Source organism: Platichthys flesus, chromosome 24, assembly GCF_949316205.1.
Source record: "Platichthys flesus chromosome 24, fPlaFle2.1, whole genome shotgun sequence".
In the NCBI taxonomy this organism is placed as follows: Eukaryota; Metazoa; Chordata; class Actinopteri; order Pleuronectiformes; family Pleuronectidae; genus Platichthys; species Platichthys flesus.
The window spans coordinates 2077470-2098178 of record NC_084968.1 but is presented as its reverse complement, the minus strand read 5'-3'; the positions used below and the strand labels follow the sequence as shown (position 1 = coordinate 2098178).

General features: G+C 43.2%; 2 protein-coding genes across 2 annotated transcripts; one reads left to right on the top strand and one right to left on the bottom strand.

Moving 5' to 3' along the window:
- The first annotated feature begins 201 nt into the window (after positions 1-201).
- Positions 202-13787, top strand: aco1 (aconitase 1, soluble). The gene is made up of 21 exons (XM_062383983.1): positions 202-288; positions 1578-1710; positions 1799-1967; positions 2998-3135; positions 3239-3308; positions 3399-3582; positions 4615-4754; positions 4844-5015; positions 5498-5598; positions 6185-6301; positions 6498-6657; positions 6761-6896; positions 7507-7591; positions 7785-7941; positions 9029-9153; positions 9245-9349; positions 10152-10294; positions 10684-10831; positions 11497-11619; positions 12035-12220; positions 12309-13787. Exons 2-21 carry the CDS (start codon positions 1602-1604, stop codon positions 12423-12425), a joined length of 2685 nt encoding a protein of 894 aa, XP_062239967.1. The 5' UTR covers positions 202-288; positions 1578-1601; the 3' UTR covers positions 12426-13787.
- A 2145-nt stretch (positions 13788-15932) lies between these two features.
- Positions 15933-20452, bottom strand: paqr9 (progestin and adipoQ receptor family member 9). Its single transcript, XM_062384451.1, has one exon. It carries the CDS (start codon positions 19563-19565, stop codon positions 18405-18407), a length of 1161 nt encoding a protein of 386 aa, XP_062240435.1. The 5' UTR covers positions 19566-20452; the 3' UTR covers positions 15933-18404.
- Between the last annotated feature and the right edge of the window lie 257 nt (positions 20453-20709).

Genomic DNA, 20709 nt, shown 5'->3' with positions numbered 1-20709 from the left:
AGAAGAAGAAGAAAATGAAGAAGAAGAAGGAAGCAACAGTATTATTTTGTCCCACCCGACGTGGAAGAAGACCCGCCCACATCCTGCCTCTGATTGGCTTAGCTTTATGAATGAAACCTGGTCAATGGCTCGGAGTAGGAAGCAGTAGCATGATAGACCAATCAGAGTCAGGATATCGATGGCTCCTCTTCCACCTCGGGTTGGAGTCACACAACGCACAGCAGCAGCCATATACAGTCTATACACGGTGGTTCTCTGTAGTGTCCCTGGAGCTGCACACACACACAAGTAAGTTATTAAATCTGACCTGAGTTCATTCCTTCATTTACGGTCTCCTACAGTCTTACGCAGGTAACGTAGGAGCATCCGGCTTGTGCTGTCATGCAGATTAATTGAGCTGTAAGCTAGCTAACTGTCACTGTGGCATTTTAAACATGTATACATCTATTCAAATTAATGTGAATATACTGTACGGGAGGTAAACGCTTACACACGCTTAGGACGGGTCGTTTCTCCATTGCCCGAGCGGTCCTTCAAAACCAGTGCGTTGTTAGCTGTAAAACTCTGCCAAAGCAGCTAATGCTAGCCTACGTCAAAATGACCGAGGGAGGAGAAACTGGGATCAGGGAGGCATGAAGAAAACCTGATGGGAGCTTGAGGATGAACAGCAGTTGGCTTTCTCCACACAAGTTGTTTATGTGACAGTAGTTACGATTCCCATTCAAATGTTCCACATGTGCTGGGTCAAAGGTGTTTCTGTAATAGTCTCGCAACTGTTTGATACTTAACTTATAGGAATGCAATAAAAAATAAATTAAGGCTCCGATCACAGTCAGTCATACAATCGAATAAATGTCCCTTTTATATCAGGAGACATCTGGCCAGTGACTTCATGAACATGTCTACAAGTCTCACGTGACATTATAATAGCTTTTAATATTCAGTACTATAGACACTTTTGGGCCATTATCAGTACACCTACTTATACTTCATAGTTACTACAACATTGTTATTGCTATTGAACTCATGTCCTCATGGTAAAACAGGGATGGTTGTTGCCGCGGCCACATTATATCACACAGTTAACGTCAGTATCATAACTAGACCTTGCACTCTGCAGCACAGCAACAATAGCCTGTATTCCGAGATAACCTGTAAACTATGTGGACTTTCAGGAAATCCAGGGCCATACTGCTGACAGTTAAGGTCTCTCTTTCTCGCTCTTTCACCGGCAGTACAACCAGATTTATGAGGCTCAGCTTCTTCGACAAGCCGCCGCACGTTTCGCCGCATAAGGTTTCGTCAGACCGCAAAAGGGGGATTTAGTTATGTAAGCTTCGAGAGCCAAGGACAAAAAGTTCACTGACCCTCAGCTCCACCTTCCTGCGTGGACTCCACTGTTACGAGGCTAATCCATTTCCACACTGAATATGAAGGATTCTAGATTGAACCTTGTGACAAACCCTCTATATAATCTGTAAAAGAAAATACTCTACAACCCTGCTTGTGTTTATTTTGTGTTACGCTGGTGTATTTATTGTACAGTGTTAAAAACAGGCCTGTATTTCTTCTTTCAGATTCATACTGAGACATAGAGAAGGATGGCTACGACTGCGAATAATCCTTTTCAACATATTGTTGAGCCCCTGGACCCAGACGACCCAAAGCAGCAGTTTTTCAATCTCTCCAAACTTCAAGACAGCCGATATGGTAACAACATCCAAACTTCTTGTCATTGTAGTTGTATAGTTATAACAGCAGGTATTTCATAGAGGTTCACTGTCCCTCTATTGCTCAGAACGTCTGCCGTTCTCCATCCGGGTACTCTTGGAGTCAGCCGTCCGCAACTGTGATGGGTTTCTGGTGAAGACCTCCGATGTGGAAAGTATCCTCAACTGGAAGCAGACCCAGACTCAAACTGTGGAGGTTCCATTCAGACCGGCCCGTGTCATCCTCCAGGACTTCACGTATGTCCACGCTCCTCCTCTGTATCAGGATGTCAGTGAGTTGTCTGTGAAAGTACTGTTGTGTGTTTTGTGAACACACACAACTTTGATAGGGAACTCCCAATAGTTTCATATGTAAGGGGCGGTTTAAGAGGAGCTTTGTCAAGCGTTGTCATGCTGCCCATGTCAAAGTTATATCACCATACTGTTATGTGAATGAATGTATGAATGTGTGGCCTCTGTAAAGATGGGGTCTTTTATTAAGCACAAAGGATCTCCAGAGGATATGTAGATGTATTATGGGAAATGTAGGATCCAGTGCTCTTACGGACGCCGCTTTAACTGAAACCAACAATGAACTGATCTGTCTACCAAGTATGTGCATGTGTATCTCTGGGCTATAGAGCTCTGTGGTTGTCCAAAAATCACCCCTCTGTTGTACTGGGTGACATGCTACTCTCTCTAACCACACACTGCCCTGCTGACAGAAGTACTCACTGCAACAAATTAATCCACTGCTATAAATAGTCCCCAATTTAACTCCTATTTGAGTAATGTTTGTTAAAAATTCTGTGATCAGCTCAAAAAGTTTCTAATTAAGCTATTGTATGGGACCTAATTATAAAAACTTTGATCATCTGTAGGATCCAGTGAATTTAGGGCTTTCACCCACAGACGAGGATACTGAGAGGTGTATTGTTAACTTTCACACGGTTTGTTGACAGTGACGAAATAAAGATTGTTTATATTTAAAAGTTGGTACTCCTTAAAGATGTGTAGAAAATGGTGCAGCCGTGAAGATACGGTTTGTCATCTACAGGTTACTCATACACAAGAAGGCAAGAATTGCTTTGGTGTAATAAAAAACGATAAAGCTCCATTTATCATTATTTGTGAGATTATGTGACATTTGTCCATGATGATCCTGATGTCAGGTGATATCACCCAGCCCTGACACGCTTGTTACATTATCCTTAGTTGACTGATGATGAAATATATCTGAATGATGAAAATGGAGACTCACTCTGACCTGCCTTCACCCTCCTCACAGTGGTGTTCCTGCTGTGGTGGACTTTGCTGCCATGCGTGATGCGGTGATGAAGCTTGGCGGTGACCCAGAGAAGATAAATCCAGTTTGCCCCGCTGACCTCGTCATCGATCATTCCATCCAAGTGGACTTCAACAGGAAGTAAGGCCAGGCTCATCAGACTCTTTCTACCATCAGATCATAGAAGCTGGGTTATTCTGCAGGTAGCTAAGCAGTGATCATCTCCTCTCTTTTTCTCCCTAAGGTCTGACAGCGTTCAGAAAAACCAGGATTTGGAGTTTGACCGCAACAGAGAAAGATTTCAGTTTCTGAAGGTATAAAGAATTAAACAACCCTATACAAGGCATTCATATCTCTTTTGGCTTTTCCTTGAGCACCTAAAATATATTCCCTGTTCTTCCCAGTGGGGCTCTAAAGCTTTCAGGAACATGCGAATCATACCTCCTGGTTCAGGGATCGTTCACCAAGTCAACCTGGAGTACCTGGCCCGAGTGGTCTTTAAGTACGATGGGTTCTTCTACCCCGACAGCCTGGTGGGCACAGACTCCCACACCACCATGATTGATGGCCTGGGTGTCCTCGGCTGGGGTGAGACAATCGGGTTCAACAATAATTTGTCATGAACTGCTCTTCTATTACCTTTTCCACATGTCATACTCAGCTTTGGGTTATATAGATAAATAGTGTAAGATGTGATGGTCAGTAGTGTTTTCCAGTCAAGAGAAATTATAAGGGATATCGTCTTAATATCCAAGCTTCCTGGTATTTACACTTGGGATGGCTGTGACTGAGGAGTAGAGTGGTCGTCCTCCAACCTGAAGGTCGGCACTTCGATCCCCAGTCTGACCCATGTGCATGCCGAAGTGTCCTTGTGCAAGATGCTGAACCCTGAATGGCCCCCCCATAGAATAACAAAGTGATGCAAATAGATGCACCGTATGAATGTACTGAATGGGTGAATGTAAAACTGTACTGTAAAGCGCTTTGAGAGGTCATCAAGACTAGAAAGGCGCTATATAAATACAAAATCATTTACCATTTAATTGATTTTAATGACCCACAGAGCTGGCTACTATCTATTACTATCTATCTTTAAGCAGATATAGGTGGTTATTTGGTTTATTTTGACAACACAGGACTTCAAAGAATTTAAAACTGTAACTCATTAAGACCCAATGCTAAGACTAAAAACCACCACACAAAACCTGAGGGGTTTCTGTAAAGCTGAGTGAATCACAAACATTACAAAAGCTTCCATATCTTCACTTCTGAAGTTGATAAACATGAATAAATAATTTAATTTTCCTAAGCATACATTTTTTTGAATAACCTATAAACACAACAAAAACGAGATTGTCTTCCTCCTCAAACATGTCACTTGTTGTCGGAGCCTTGGTCAGCAGGTCAAAAGGAACCTTCTCTGATCTCCAACATCATAATCTTCTTTGTTATTTTCCAACTATAGTTGTTTGCCAGCAGCATAATTTTTTCTACAAAGTTGCACTCTGCAACACCTTTCATTTAATGATACAGTGCAATGGATAAGCTGTTGGCTAATGATAATGTGACAGTTGCTAGAATTGCGGTGTGATTATTAAATCTTCATTTTCAAACCTTCAGGTGTGGGTGGAATTGAGGCGGAGGCTGTGATGCTGGGTCAGCCAATAAGCATGGTTCTGCCTGAAGTGGTGGGATACAAGTTGCACGGGACCCCGGAAAAACTCATCACCTCCACAGACATAGTCCTCACGGTTACAAAGGTAATTACAGTCAGTTTTCACGCAGCCCCGGCAATGCAACACGTGTAGTCTCGCTCTCACCGTAAACTTCCTCACCCCTGTGCCCTCAGCACCTCCGCCAGGTGGGCGTAGTGGGGAAGTTTGTGGAGTTTTTCGGCCCGGGTGTGGCTCAGCTGTCCATCGCTGACAGAGCCACCATCGCCAACATGTGTCCAGAGTACGGAGCCACCGCAGCTTTCTTCCCCGTGGACCACGTCAGCATTCAGTACCTTGCACAGACAGGTGAGAATTGAAGTCGTCCTGAATACTTGGTTCACTCAGGACTCAGTTTTGATTATATTTGGGATCTGTGTGTACATGGAACATTGAGAAATCTCGTTATACATATTTCTGTATAAATGATAGATACAAGGGTCCCAGTTATAATTCTCTGGTGCTTGTGATGTTTAACTTAACCATGGTTACAGCAACACACCATACTGTCAATTTGGATTCCTTTATTGTGGCAAATGAAAATGAAGCCTTTTTGGCTTTTAGCAAGTTTAGCTCTATTAAATACCCACATCGTGTTGTGGATATGTTTTTGGGAAATTTGTATCATCAGCTTCGTTTGATAATTTCAGTGTTTGAGCAAAACTGAATGACATTTCTTCACACATTGCTTCTCCTCTATTGAATATACAAATATTAGATATTTTAAGACCCTTCTTTGGTTTATCACCGGTGATTATGTTAATTATTTTGTCTCTCTTGACTTGATTCAGGGCGAGATGCCGAAAAGCTGGACTACATTACAAGGTACCTGAAGGCTGTGGGCATGTTCAGGGACTACACTGATGTCGCTCAGGATCCAGATTTCACTCAGGTCTGTGTCAAAGTCAGCTTTATTGTCAACTCTTCAATGTGTACAGGACATAGACAGCACTGAAATATCGTTATGGTAATAACATATTAAGTTTTCAACATCATGATGAAGTTTTGTTCAGCCAGTAAGCACACTGGAAAGGTAGCTTATTTTTTTGACTTGTGTTTATCTGACATACTGACAAAGTTATTTATAAAACAGTGCGTAGGATTCAGACTAAAAGTGTATATGTGCACAAAAGCCATAAATGGCTTCCGCTAGAAAAGATTATTAATTTATTACATTTTGCACACCTGAAGTCAATGTTTCCTTTTTAAATCACATTACCCCTGGAAATGTGAATCTGCCTCATATTCCATGATGGTGAATCATGGTATCAAACGATGAGAAGAAGAAGAAAAGCAACAAATGGCATGTGTAACTGAGAACATCAGCAAAATAACTGTATTTACAATATTTGCGAGAGACGTGGTTAATGCACAAAATGGCCTCTGAAAGATGGGTACGCAACTGTTATGGATCAGGCCCCAGATCACTGGAGGCAGATGTCGATACCAGGTGTGAAGTGGGTCTCTTTCTCTAACAGGTGGTGGAGTTGGATCTGAGTACAGTGGTCCCATGCTGCAGTGGTCCCAAAAGACCCCAAGACAGAATTGCTGTTTCTGACATGAAAACAGACTTTGAATCGTGTCTGGGAGCAAAGGTAGATATACCTGTACAGTTTTTAATGTTTACAGTACATCAACACTAATCTGCCTATATACACACAAGCTTTTCTCCATTTTGGCCTGAAAACTTAACTAAATTTTTCCCACCTATTCCTTGATGTCTGTGGCTGAAGTGCTGCTACTTTCAGTACTTCAAAAAGATTTCTACTTTGTGTTTTTTAATGTGTGTAGCAAGGTTTCAAGGGTTTCCAAGTGGCCCCTGAGCATCATAACACTGCAGTGCCCTTCCAGTTCAATGGCAACGAGTACACGCTTAGCCACGGCTCAGTGGTTATCGCTGCCATCACCAGCTGCACCAACACCAGCAACCCCTCTGTCATGCTGGGAGCCGGTGGGTAGATTGCTCTTCGTGGAATTTATTACGTTTTGTTTTTTTAACTTGTTACTTTTCACTTGAGAGAGTTAATGAGTATTAATACGTTTTTTGTTTTCAGGACTTCTTGCTAAAAAGGCGATAGAGTGTGGTCTGAGTGTGAAGCCGTACATTAAGACCAGCCTGTCACCTGGCAGTGGAGTGGTCACCTACTACCTGAAGGAGAGCGGTGTTATGGACTACCTCTCTCAGCTGGGGTAGGCGGCTCTCACTCCCTCTGCTCCTTTTGTTGTTACAGTGATCCCAGATCATTTTTTTGTGTGTCTTCCAAATAAATAATTGTGTTGTTTGAATGTAATGACACTGTATCTTTAGAATATTGCAGTTAACATAAGTGCACATTAGGGATTGTCAGTATGGATCAATTATCTCAACACTACTCGTATGTAAGTGTTAAATCAGACATCTATATTTGATTGAATGAGGTGCACTTGTTGGTATTTGCTGCTCATTTCATTGATGCTACAGACGGTCTGTTTTAATTATTAATAACTTAGATTCAATAAACAATTTGGATTTCAATAGGTGGATTCAAACCTTTATGATTTTGCTATTAGAGCCCCTGCTAAATGTACACAGACTAAGTCATAAACCTTACTATTTTGTCGTGATAGTCAATTGAACTTGAAATTCAAAAAATAGTCCCAAAGAAATTTAGTGTGTACGTCAGGAAGAAATTTTTTTTTCAACAGAGACGGATTTTGCTTTTTTCAGTAGAGTAAAATCACTGTAGTGACACTGTAGTGTATCACCACACTGCAGGCAGGTGAACATGAAACTCATTCATTCCCTTGTCTTTCCTCACAGCTTTGAGGTTGTTGGCTATGGTTGCATGACGTGTATAGGCAACAGTGGGCCGCTCCCAGAGCCAGTGGTGGAAGCCATCACACAGGTACCTTTGGTTTACATCTCTACAGTTTCACGTCACCTCTGCAGAGTCTGTAGCTCTTTCTAGTGTGCCTTACTGTTTCTCCTTATGGTAATAGGAAAACTGCTGCCTGTAAATAAAGAGATAAACATTCGAACTCATGAATACATAGAATATTTTATAGAACACTCTTATTACACACACCTTTGTGTTTCAGGGAGATCTGGTTGCTGCAGGTATCCTGTCAGGAAACAGAAACTTTGAAGGGCGAGTCCACCCCAACACCAGAGCGAACTACCTGGCTTCTCCACCACTCGTCCTCGCTTATGCTATCGCAGGCACCGTGAGGATCGACTTTGATAAGGAGCCCATTGGTGAGTTCTTAGACAGCCAACATAACCCCCTCCTTTGTTCTCACTTGTTAACTTAATAGTGAATCATTTCAGGAGGGTATCCAGAGTACAGTGTATGTCCGTAAGCGGCATTGTAACCATCTAAAAAACAAAAACACAGCCAGCTTCTGTGCTTTTCCATTAGCCACTCGAAGAACCCATCAGTAGCTGCTCATGGTTGGTTAGTTGTGACTAACAACCTCCTCAGGCATACACGTCACTGTGCATGCTAGTTACACAGATTGGTCATGGCCTATCAGTGAATCATACACACTACAGGGACTCATCGGAAAACCAAGGATGTATTTTTAGACAATAAAGTCTTTTGAAGGCTGATACAGCAGCTCAGAGCCAGTTCAGTGGTGATGCACAGTTTGGGAGGGAGGCAGTCTGAGCCACAGAGTTTGGTGCATTATGAGAAAAAATCCAGTGAAACTTTTGGCCTTTTACAGATATTATCAATTTTTAGAGTCCCATGTAGAATCTAAAGACTAAGTTGTTTCTCACAAGCAGTGCTATTAGATTGTGTTTGGATTGTTTGAGTTTTTACATTATTTCTTTTAAATAACAGTGTTAGCAGCAGATCTTTCCATTTGATCGCACTATTTTAAACACTTTTTATAAACCGATTCTCCACGTGAGTATACAGAATCTGTTAGTGAGAAACAAGTTGTTTGGGCAGGAAGCCCTCTGGTTTCAGTTTCTAGTTTGACCAGGCTCTGGTTGCCTGCAGGTAAACGGTCTGTGTGGAGAGTAAAACCAAAAACACTCACTTTGTCTGTTTTGTGTGGAGAAACATTTGATAAAAAGAAATTAGTCGGATTGTACACGAGCAGTAGATGGGGTCCTGGTCCTGCTGTCTACACTGGAAGCACCAAACAGGCTAATTTGTCTGAATATGGTTTATCTGAATAGTCTGTATTTACTGTTAATCTTTTAATTATCAGTTAAATGTCATCAGATAAGCCACTGTGACAGAATTTACATTTTAATTGAACTTTTCAGGTGAAACCAGTTACTGTGCTTGAACCACCAGTCTCTTTAAACGTTGTTCTCTTGTCGTATGCAGCCACAAACTCTGAAGGGAAGGAGATCTTCCTGAGGGACATCTGGCCCACACGAGAGGAGATCCAGGCTGTGGAGAGAGTTTACGTCATTCCATCAATGTTTAAAGAAATCTATGAGAAGATTGAGGTAGTTTTATCCTGAGTTTTTTAAGGGACAGCATGCATGCAACTTGATAAAGACATTACTGACATGACTTTTACTGATTGTGTTGTTACAGAAAGTGAATGAACGCTGGAACGCCCTGGTTGCTCCCTCCGACAAGCTGTATACCTGGGATCCCGAGTCGACTTACATTAAGCCACCACCGTTCTTCGATGGTCTGGTAAATAATACAAATCTTCCCTAAGTTATGAAACAAATTTTCAGTTCCCACCTCTGTTAAATACGGGAAAGTTCATGGCTGCCAAGTGTCTCATTAAATGTCATTTTTTGCCAGTAATTTAGCTTAGAGATTAGACCTAGCAGCACTAACCAGATGTAGAGAAACGGTTATACAGCTGCCATTTTTGTTGTTTTAGGTTCATGCTCATTCCACGAAAAAAACGTGGGCATATGTGATAAACTGTGACATCATCATTTCCCCAATGTTTTTCAGTGACACACTCTTAAAAGCAAAGCAGAGTTTGAAAATGCACTTTGCACTGGAATCAAGCTCCAAATGCTTAAATGCTCAATCCAATGCTAAAGTGCTTGAGACAAACTTGTGTGGATGTTTTTAATTGTGTGAACATTACACACAAATATGTTCCAGCGAGTAGAATAACAGTACAGAATATTTCTGAGGTGAAAACACATCTAATGTTAGTTTGCGAGCTTGATTTCATCCATTTTTTTTTACTTTGTCTCAAATAAATGAGTCCAAGATATGATTTAAAAAAAAACATCTCATGGCAGGTTGATGTTAACATTATCTGTTGTCTAATAGTGTCTGTATTACAACATGATTCTGTTGAAGCAGTCGAGCTTCACCACCTGACTGGTGGCCGTATGAATATGTTCTTACTGGTGTTGATGATCACATTAATGAAGCTTCTTTTCTGTTCATTAGTCTGAGGAGTATCACCTCTGTTCATCTACAGTTTCATGTTCATGTTCTATGTCTATTTATCCTTTCTGTTGTTCAGACCATGACGCTGCCTTCTCCTGGATCCATAATTGATGCCTGCGTGCTGCTGAACCTGGGAGACTCAGTCACCACAGACCACATCTCTCCTGCAGGGAACATTGCCAGGAACAGCTCTGCAGCACGCTACCTGACCAGCAGAGGGTGAGAGATCTCACTGTTTCAGGCTGTGGCAGCAGTCTGTGCAGGTTACCTTGCTTTGCTCAATGAGTCCCACGAACATGTCAAACTAAGAGGCAACAACAATGAGACAAATCTCTGTCTTAAGATCCATAAACTGTGATTTCATCAAGAAACCTTGACTTATGATGCACTGCACAGGGAACATTGGAACAACTAGCGTGTCGTTGTCCTTCATCTCCTACCTGATATCAGAGTTATGTTGTGGTACATCCAGAAAAGCAGTGAAAAATAGCAGCTTGTGTTCAGCATTCAAACTTAGCACGATCAACCATTAGACTAGGCTGAATGTAAACCTTGCATCTGAACTGCGTGTAAACACCTTGGGCTCCACTCTGTTGTGTTGTGACCAGTCTGACTCCCCGTGACTACAACTCGTACGGCTCCCGTCGAGGGAATGACGCGGTGATGGCCAGAGGGACGTTCGCAAACATCCGCCTCTTCAACAAGTTCCTCAACAAGCAGGCGCCTCAAACCATTCACCTGCCCACAGGAGAAACGGTCAGCATATAACACCTCATTCTCTGAACTCTCCAGAGAGTTGCTTTCCTCTCTGCTGTCGGCCTCTTTTCAGAATAATGAGTTTGTAACCCATGGGATTTTGTAAAAGCCCCAATACACAGGGTGACTTGGAGACAAACACAATGAAATCTTCATCTCCTGGATCACATTGTGAGATTCATAGTTCACTGCTTTGGAGAACAAAGAAGGCCTGCGTCCATATTCTGTCCATTTCAGAAATAAGTGAAAGGAAGTGTGTGGGCCATCTTGTCCCAAAATGAGGGACTTGAATAAACTTAAGGGTAAAAATGGACAAACTTAAGAAAGACCGTGATCCTTTTACTTTGCAAAAATCTCCATTACAAATGCAACTAGGATGGAATCAATTCACTAGATCCAGATTTTTAACTGGATTCACACCAAAAAGTTACCAACCGTCACTGTGAATGAGGAGGTACAGCTCCTGTGGTGGAACCAGGCGGCATGACTTGGCACATAATAACACATGATACATAATATTTCACCAAAAGCCGAACGGCAGGATCACGGACATTACACAGTGTAGAGGGGCATTAGATTGACACTTGTGTGTTAGCTCAGAGCTAAGACCTCATTAATGCTTCACATGGATACACTGAGTTTCATTTGTCTTCCTCTCTATGCAGCTGGATGTGTTTGATGCTGCAGAGAGGTACCAGCAGTCCGGTGTCCCCCTGCTCATTCTGGCCGGGAAGGAGTACGGCTCCGGCAGCTCCAGAGACTGGGCAGCTAAAGGACCCTTCCTACTGGTGAGGATCACACGTTCACAATTTGTAGCTGACACTGGACTCTTAAACCAGTTTTCAATGATTTGGATAAAAAAAATTGAAATAATAAAAAAACAACTTAGATCAAGACTGAACTTGTTGACAATGGTGTTTCAGTCTCTTGTACATAGTTGATAAAATAATTGAATTGGTTCTAAAGAAATTATCATATTTATTCACAAATGTAATCAGCTGTCCCCCCCCCCCCTCCCCTTTATGGCTTGCTCTCCTTCCTATCAAATTAAAAGCCCCAAAAATATACTTAAATAATGATTGTTTCTGTCATTTTAGTTGGCCAGATTTATGTTTTACAGTGGCTGAGACCGGGATTTAACCGAAAAATTGAGAAACGCTTGTAAAGTGTTTAAAAGAATGAATCTCCTCATTGTTCTTTTAGGGTATTAAGGCCGTTATAGCCGAGAGCTATGAACGGATCCACCGCAGCAACCTGGTGGGGATGGGAGTGATTCCCCTGGAGTATCTACCGGGAGTCACAGCTGACAGTCTGGGGCTCACCGGCAGAGAGCGCTACACCATCACCATGCCCAAGCAGCTCACTCCCAGGATGCTCGTCGACGTCCAGGTTAGTCGAGGACAGTTCGTCGGGGATCAGGGTCAGATTCAATTTTCCTGTGTCACGTGACGCTTCATGTCTCTTTCCGCCCTCACAGCTCGACAACGGGAAAACATTCCAAGTGCGGATGAGATTTGACACCGACGTGGAGCTGGCGTATTTCCACCACGGAGGAATCCTCAACTACATGATCCGCAAGATGTCTGAGAACTAACCTGCAGCAATCTGTTGCAACTCTGAGCTCAAGTCCAACATGGTAATAATCTAATACAAAAAACATACCGTCCAGGAATAGTTCAATGAGTCAGAACGTTCAGTGCAATGAGCCATTCACAGAAACACTATCTTCTCATTGTTGAGAACGCTGCTACGAGTCATGTCTGAATCACACAGGAGGAAGGAATTAACTGCAGGTGAAATGTGAATTGTTAGTAGAGATATGCAAGGTAGGGTGATGCTTGATTTAAAAAAAGCCATGAGTAAAATGTCGCCTAATATCCTCCTGTATTTCACTGTCATAAGAACGATATTCCAACCTGCACCTTCAGAGACAGCAGTTCTTCTGCTTCCACGATTATTACAGCTCGGCTCTTATTTTGTTTCCTGTAATAATTTGGATTTGTACGTCTATGGTACGAAGGTCAAGCTTCGGGGCCACGTCACCACAGACTTCTGTTCTGTGGGCGTTGCAGTCCCACCAAGGACTGCTAACCTTTTACAAGTGGGTCCCTGTTTCGTTAGCTGCTCTCTATTCGAACATGCATAAGTGTAGGCAGGTGATGTGATATACATTCCAGCTGATGGTTTCAGACCATTCCTCTGACCTAGAGGAAGGGGCGACGATGATGATGATGATGATGATGATGATGATGATGATGATGATGATGATGATGATGATGATGATCTCAGGCTATGTTTCCGATAAAAAAAACTAGAGTAGCGAATGAGTCAAATAAGAGCCAAGTTGTAATAAGCAGAAATATTCTTTAACACACAGAGATTTAAATTTAATGCTTCCTCATAATAAGAATTTATCTTTATATAGATTTTAGTTTCTTAGGGTTAGGGGGGTAATCAGGGTTGGGGATTTGAGGTCTGTGTTGCAGACAGTACTGTTTAGTGGTGATGGACCTGTAAAGTCACAGGGGGAGGATTCAGGCACAGCTCGTGTGTGAGAGCACGTTATTCTTCTGGTTACTCCTCCAGCTAAAGACACTGTGGCGACGTGGTACAGTAAAGGTTCTTATTTAATTGTTGTTTAAGCCCATGCAAGCTGTTTTCATTGGATCTTCCCCTGTGGTGATCTGGTTTTTATTAACTTTCCTCTTCTCGTTGTCTTTGATGTAGTAAGTGAAAACATGCCTGTTTGTTCTCCAGACATTCCAGCGCAAAGCTGCTTTTTGTCAACGTATTAACTGCCTTAATAACTTAATATGTCCGATCATGTTCTTTGATCACTTTAATTTTAATCGACTGACAAACCTTTATTTTGCTAACTGTTCCATGTGCTCTACAATGTAAAAGCATGGAAGCACAGGACACTGATGAACAGAATAAAAGACTTGTTTTGCAACCATTTTCCTGTCATTGTTGTTGAACTTTGTCTATTTTTAAGAAATGTAATTTTAGAAGGGGCCAGAATAAGTAGTTATAGTGATCAGCTTGAAGCTCATGTCATCTGCAGTCCCTAAACTTCAAACTATAACACACTGATGAGGCTATATTGGAATTATTTTCTTCCTTTTTTTAAATACACTGGAGAGTAAGAGCCTTAAACAGTCCCTGAAAGCCCCTTGGTTCCATAAATAGTCGATTGACACTGCTCTCACTGATCATGGATTTCTGTTTAAAGATTGCCAGTCATTGTCTTTCACTATCCACTGAACTATTTTAAAAGCTTGACTTGAGAAGGGGAAGGGAGAGCTCTCTGATCAGCTGATGTGTCTCAGATTAAACTTCCTACCAAGAGTGTGCACAGTTTCTGTGTAGTCCAAGTGGTCATTATAGGCCACTGGAGGGCGCTGTGAGCAGGATTCATGCCACACATTTGACAAATGAAAAATCTGATGAAATGCTGTCAACTTGGCCACTATTTAGATATTTCAGTCATACACAACTCCTAAAGAGTTTACATATGCAGCTTTGAAATGAAGCAACAGAGCTGTGAGCGCCATCAGGTGCTGAAGTCGTGCATAGACACAACCCGTTGTAGATTTACAATATGTGTAACTGGAGGAAGCCTGGACATCCTGGTTTGCCTTAACCTTTCCCTGTAGGTTGTTACAGATAATAAAAGTCTATGTGACATATCTCATCTCACACGTTTTGCATTGATTTCCCTGAAACTGCAGTGTTTTCTCCGACAATGTTCGAGAAGTGCATTATTAAATCTAGAACCACTATTCTTCCACTCTGCCACAAATACAATTCTAGAGGCAAATTTCATACTGTGAAGCCCCACCGGAATATACTGAGGATAAAATGTAAAAATTATAATATCAATGTTATTTTTTTTTTTTGTAAAAGGCTTTTGTCAGCAGCTTAATAAAAAATTCCAGATCAAGGAAATCACCTATAAAACAAAGCCTGGGTGATCCCTTGAGTATTTCTCTGTTTTGCTTATTTGAATGGAAACAATGCAGATGTATCGGGTGTCACGCTGTACACTTTCCTGACACAGTATGCAGCTCAGAATCCGATGGAACAGCCGGAGAGCAGAGTAAACACAGAAAGTGATCCTGGTGAATGGGGGCAGGATGAACTCTGCCTGGCTGCCACAGTGAAAACCGAGATGGAGGCCGTTGAATTCTGAGCACACATTGTAGGATGAGTTCTTCGTGTTTGTTCTTCATACTTATGTAAAGGTTTCCCTCTGTTTGCCGTCGTTCATCAGCTTCTGCTCTTTGAGAAGTGACTCATCTGTTTGAGGCCTCCACTGAGTTAGCAGTTAGACGTCAGAGTAAAAAGAGAGAGGGGGAGAAGTGGGCGTCTGGGGGGAGATGGAGTTGGGACAGAAAAAGCCAGCTGCATGTGTCACATGTGGCCGTGCCAACATCCAGTAAAACTACGACACGACTCACATCCAACATGTTCTTGTTGAATGCAGGTAGATGCATGTACAACAAGCTGAGGGAGCGCTTGACATGCAAATCAGCTCCTGGAGTAAAGGTCATTTGAATTGGTTAACAAATTTCTTCTTGTTTTTTTTCTTTAAGAACTCAATGTGCTTGAACAAGGAACAGTTCTCAAAATATATGCAACAATGTGTGAATGTTCTCAAAGCTCTGGTCCAACAATAAAAAAAAAAAAAGTTCCCCTTCATTGAACCATGAAGTGTACACGGATGTTGGGAATATAAATTGGCCCCTCGGTGTGAATTGTGGCCCCCTTTGGCCCCTGATGTAAAACAAATCCTAGATCCACCCCTGTGAGCGGTGCTGCTCATTACACACCAGGAAACAAAACATGTGGGTTATGTAAAATGGCTGAATTAACTTCAATTGCCTGAACTGAACTGATTAATGTTAGCAGGTTAGGTATTCAGAGTTAAATGCTTAGTCTGTTAATGGTGTTTTGTATTTGCATTTTTTTAACCAATCCCAGTCAACCTGGGCAGAGCTAAACCCAGGATGCTGCGACTGTGCCACTGCTGGTTCGGGGGCTTGTGATGGTGCAACCAATAAACTTCCACACAATGAAATGAATAACGAGCCCCAAGGACAACAGTTCTCTGCATAATTTATTCAATAGAGCTCTAATAATCCATATATTAGTGAGATTTACATTTATTAAGCTAATAGAGGAGGGTTTTCTCTTTTTTTCTGAATGAACAGACACAGTACGTATACCTCCACCTCTAGTAATTCATAATTCCAGTGCATGTAAATAATGTGTAAGTGTCTTTCTTCAGTCACATCTGAGTGCTTCCCTTGGAAAGATACAACAGTCTGTAAGTCTAACAGTCACATACTCTCACTCACACTCTTCAGCAACAACAGTTCAAGTCTGGCAGCCACAGTCTGTTTCAATGATGGTTCTTCTCAGTGACAAAACAAATGTGTTGAGGTAGAAACATCGCGTTCACACCGGATGCGTCTTTATCTGGTGAACCTCTGAAATAATACAGTACTCCCTTAAAAGGAACATGTTGAGGACATAGAAGAATCTTTAAAGTGCATCATAACAGCATGATTATTACAACCGCTTGATATGGTCCCTGTGTTCTCATTCCAGTATCGTGCATACCACACAACTCAGCTTCCACTTCTCACCATTGTCTCTTGTGCAAGTGTACGTGTACGAAGCACGAGTGGGTGTGCAGATATGAGCAGAACGAACAATCGTGACGTTTCTGAAATTAGACGAACATGACTTATCGACAACAGTTAAAGTTAAAGTGTGACGTAAAAGTAATTCTTTACAATGTCGGGGCCAAATATAGTCAGGAAATGTCCCGGAATAAACCATTTAAGCAGAGTCACAACAACGTGACTGTCTCCGGAGTTCATGTCTGAAAACAGCTTAAATGTGACAAAGCAGAAATGAAAATGCCAAAAAAGTGGTAGTGAGCACAAACTGTTATATCAAACTACAGTAAATGAATCAGTGAATGCTGGGGACCTCATAATGCCCATAACTCACATAAGTCTGCGCTACATACATAATATATCTTGTTTTCTTCTCATCAGGGAAACAACTGACCAATTAGTCTACTTGGCAAACATGACACATTTGCCCTTCTTTCATAAAATCACAAATCTACTTAAAACACAAATATTGACTCAGACAATTGGAGCAGTCACAGAGAGTAAAAGAGAACATCTCAATAAATTGGATTTATAGCTAGCCACCCAAATAATGGTCCTGCACAGTTTAGGTCAAGCAGCAGAATTGAAGGATCAAAGAGGAAGGAAAAGAAAAGCAGACGTCAGCACGGGTGTTTCAGCAAGTGTTGGTATCTAACCTTGGTGCAAGCAGGGTGTGAGCCTGCAGCCCCGAGGTGCCTGGGACAGTATTTTCTATTTTCTTTTTTAAACTGATGCTGATACACAAGAGGTACAAACTGCGAAGTGAGCCGTCAGCCTGGTTTATCTGTAGAGCGCAAAAATCTCTATCCAGAGAAGTTCCTGGTGACATTATACAACTACAATATTGCCATTATTTTAACTCTCATTATTCTAAAGTATGGCTTATGCTCTGAGAGGCTGCTGTACGTGTAACATGACATGAAAAGTCCCTATGTCATGTACACAATAAAGGCATTCATCCTGGAACTGCTGCTTCAAACTATTTTTCAATGATTGATATCACCTACATGTGCTCCAGTGAAGTCAACAGGCTTCTTCTTCTGTTTAGGAAAACAGCAGATTCATATCACATTCAATCTGAACAGCAGGTCGGACATGTCAGCACAACATCCCCCTACGCTTGAGCAAGTTGAATGCATCCCTTAAGGGCAGAAACTGAGCATGGCTTCTTAATGACAGGGCAGAACCCTGAAAAGTGCTTAACTCTACCGCTGATACAAGCTCTTGGCTATTTCTGTTACGTCTGCAAGTCCGACCGCACTTCCTGCTGTGAGGGTCACAAGGGGAAAAGGGGGAGGAAGTGAGACTGCGTGAGTAGATCGGAGGAAGGGAAGGTTCTGTTTAACAATGCTCTTACAAAATTATTCATTCAATGGGAAACAATGGGCTCGGAGGATTTTCAAAAAGATACCATTTTAGGTCAGAGGGAGGGGGGAAGTGCAAGAGGAGGAAGGACGTGACAGCAGGACACTCAAGGAGAACTTCCGCGAAATGCACGTGCCGAATTTGACGCAATATTACCCAAATGTTATGTGGGACCTCCTCCTGGGTACCACCTCCTTTCCTCTGTCCTCGAGTATGCAACCCTGAGAGGAAGTTATTATATCCACTGATTAGGCATCCTGTTGGAACATGCTGGAACAGCTCAGGGGAGAGAGCTGGTAACTTCCTTCAATATCCACTCAACCAGACAGCCTCCCTTGTGATGGGCTCAGAATATAATCCTCTCATCTCCCGGTGTCCCCAGTTTCCCGTCATGACAGCTCAAAACATTCTCAAGAGAGGGGGAAATTGTTTGACTTGTGCGTATCTGCTAGTAGCATGGCTCTGTATTCATGTGCAAATATTCTCTCTCATCCGACATGATTTAAAAGACGTCTGTGAGATCAGTGGCATTTCAGGCGTTTCTTGACCTGCTCCTTAGCTAGCTGGTCCCTCTCAGGTCCGTAGATGCTGTTGGCGCACCAGGAGAACCACACGATGATGGAGATGATGGTGGTCTGCAGGAGGAGCATCACCCCGTAAGTGCTGGCTATGGTCGGGCCAGGTAGGGGGGAGAGGGTGGCAGGGGGCAGCAGCAGAGTGGGGCTGAGCAGGATGGCCCTCACCTCCGTCTTGATCATGTGCAGCTCGTCCAGGATGGACAGGAACGTGCAGCAGTGGAACCACTGGTGGCTGTGCCCCCAGATGTCAAAGCAACCCGGGGCCAGCCGCTCCGGGAACTTGCTAATGTTGAAGATTGCCGACACCAGCAGCCAGAGGCAGTGGCGGTAGAATAAGCTGGGCATGGAAGTGGAAGCGGCAAACGAGGAGGAGGCGGCGGAATAAGGCGAGTGGGTGAGGAGGCGATAGAAGATCGGTGTAGAAGAGACGAGGAATGGGAGGAGGAAGACAAAGGTCCGGATGACATATCGATGCTTTCGCCACCTATGGCGAGTGTTGCAGCACGACAAGACACAAAAGATTGCCACGACACATGCGCATGGGATGTAGAGGATGTCAAAGAAGACACTGAAATCTGGGATCACATAGGAGGAAAAAAAGGTCCCTGCAGGTTTGTGACTCAGGTCCATGTGGGAACTATTATGGCCTACCGTCTCCACTATCCCCGCCCGAGGGTGTATGTAGTAGTAGTACGCCAGCGATGAGCCAACTGTGTATGCACTGATTGTGCCGTAATCCACAAAGAAGCAGACTTCTCTGACCACCAGAGACATCGAGTTGAGCAGGTGGGCCATGCTGCTAGCGATCAGGAGACAGAGCACGCCGATAAAGTAGTTCCACAGTGGATAGAAGAACGGAGCATCGGGGGGTGGTGCGCCTTCCCAGCCAAAAACATCCACAAAATAGTAAGAAAAGACAAAGACTGGCAGGAAGTGGGTCCAGAAGTTGCCCGTCTCATTAGTCGGCCTGAATGCTGAGAGTAGGCAATCCCTCAGGCTGTAGTTTGGGAAGCGGTAGCCAGTCAGGATGAAGTTCTCGATGACCCGAGGCGGCACATCGGTGTGCCTCAGGAGAGGTAATGGCTGACCACAGTTCAGAAGCATGATTGCTAGCGTTTGTGTTGTTAACAGCCCCCGAAGAAAAAAAATCCAAAATCAGCTTCTGAGTTTCTGGCAAAGTATTTCAGTGTTTATTGCTTGGCTCTCGACTTTATTGACGACCACAGTTCACAGCATGTTTGGAAGTCTCTGGAGGAATTTACCTTCCTCCCTGTCAGCCCTGCTCTTCTCTGGACCTTTGCTCCTGGCACACGTGCCGACCTCGTCAGTTGTAGGCCAAAGGTTAAAGAGCTGAGCTGCTAGAATTGGAGACGGGTGTCCAGAAGCCTCGGGCCACCTGCATTATTGATTTACCGTATAGTTTCCTCTTTGACCCAAGAGTGACACGGAAGATGAAAAAAAAAAAAAAAAAAAAAACACGCGAAAAGCTTATTGCCTCTGTCTCCGCATATATTAGGACATGGCACCTATTTTTACTTATGACATGTCCCGCACGGATGATTCAGTCTGTCCGGTCTGATACATATTCACTTATCTTGTGCATAGTTCTGCGTCCGTCACACGCAAGTCAAGGTCACTTCTCACTGTGGTGCAAAGGGCGCGCAGCGCACCAGCAGCTCGGTTCCTGGAGACGGGTCTCTTAAGCTCTGTGGTATGTAGGTCATGCTGGCCCCCGAGTCCCGCATCAGGCTCCGGTCCCTCCTGTCGTCCCTTCTCCCTTAAGGATGGATCCGGCTTCCACCTCATCCGATTCCCATTCCGTTGCACTGCATGGCGATGCGGAGATCGAGTCAAATCCACCGGGTGGGGGGGTGGGACGTCGGGAAACGTTGAGTGAGCCGGTCTCTTAACGCAGGGTCATTCATAAAAAAAAACTGCATTACGTAACCGGGGTCTTCAGCATGCGTGAGGCGAGCGCCCAGCAGCGCAGAGTCCAGGGAGCCGCATTTCACTGAGGACACGGACAGGTTCCAGCGTCAAGTTACACGAGCATTAATACGCAGCTTCCGCTCCTGGGTTTCAAAATAAAACGCAGAGGCCTCGCTATGAATCCTTTTCTAGAGGTCATTTGCAGATTGGTTTTTATTTTCCATGAGAAAGCTGTTGTAGATCTAGCACAATACATTTTGTAGTAGGTCAATCAATCAATCACATAATATTTTGTAGAGCCCATATTCACAAATCACAA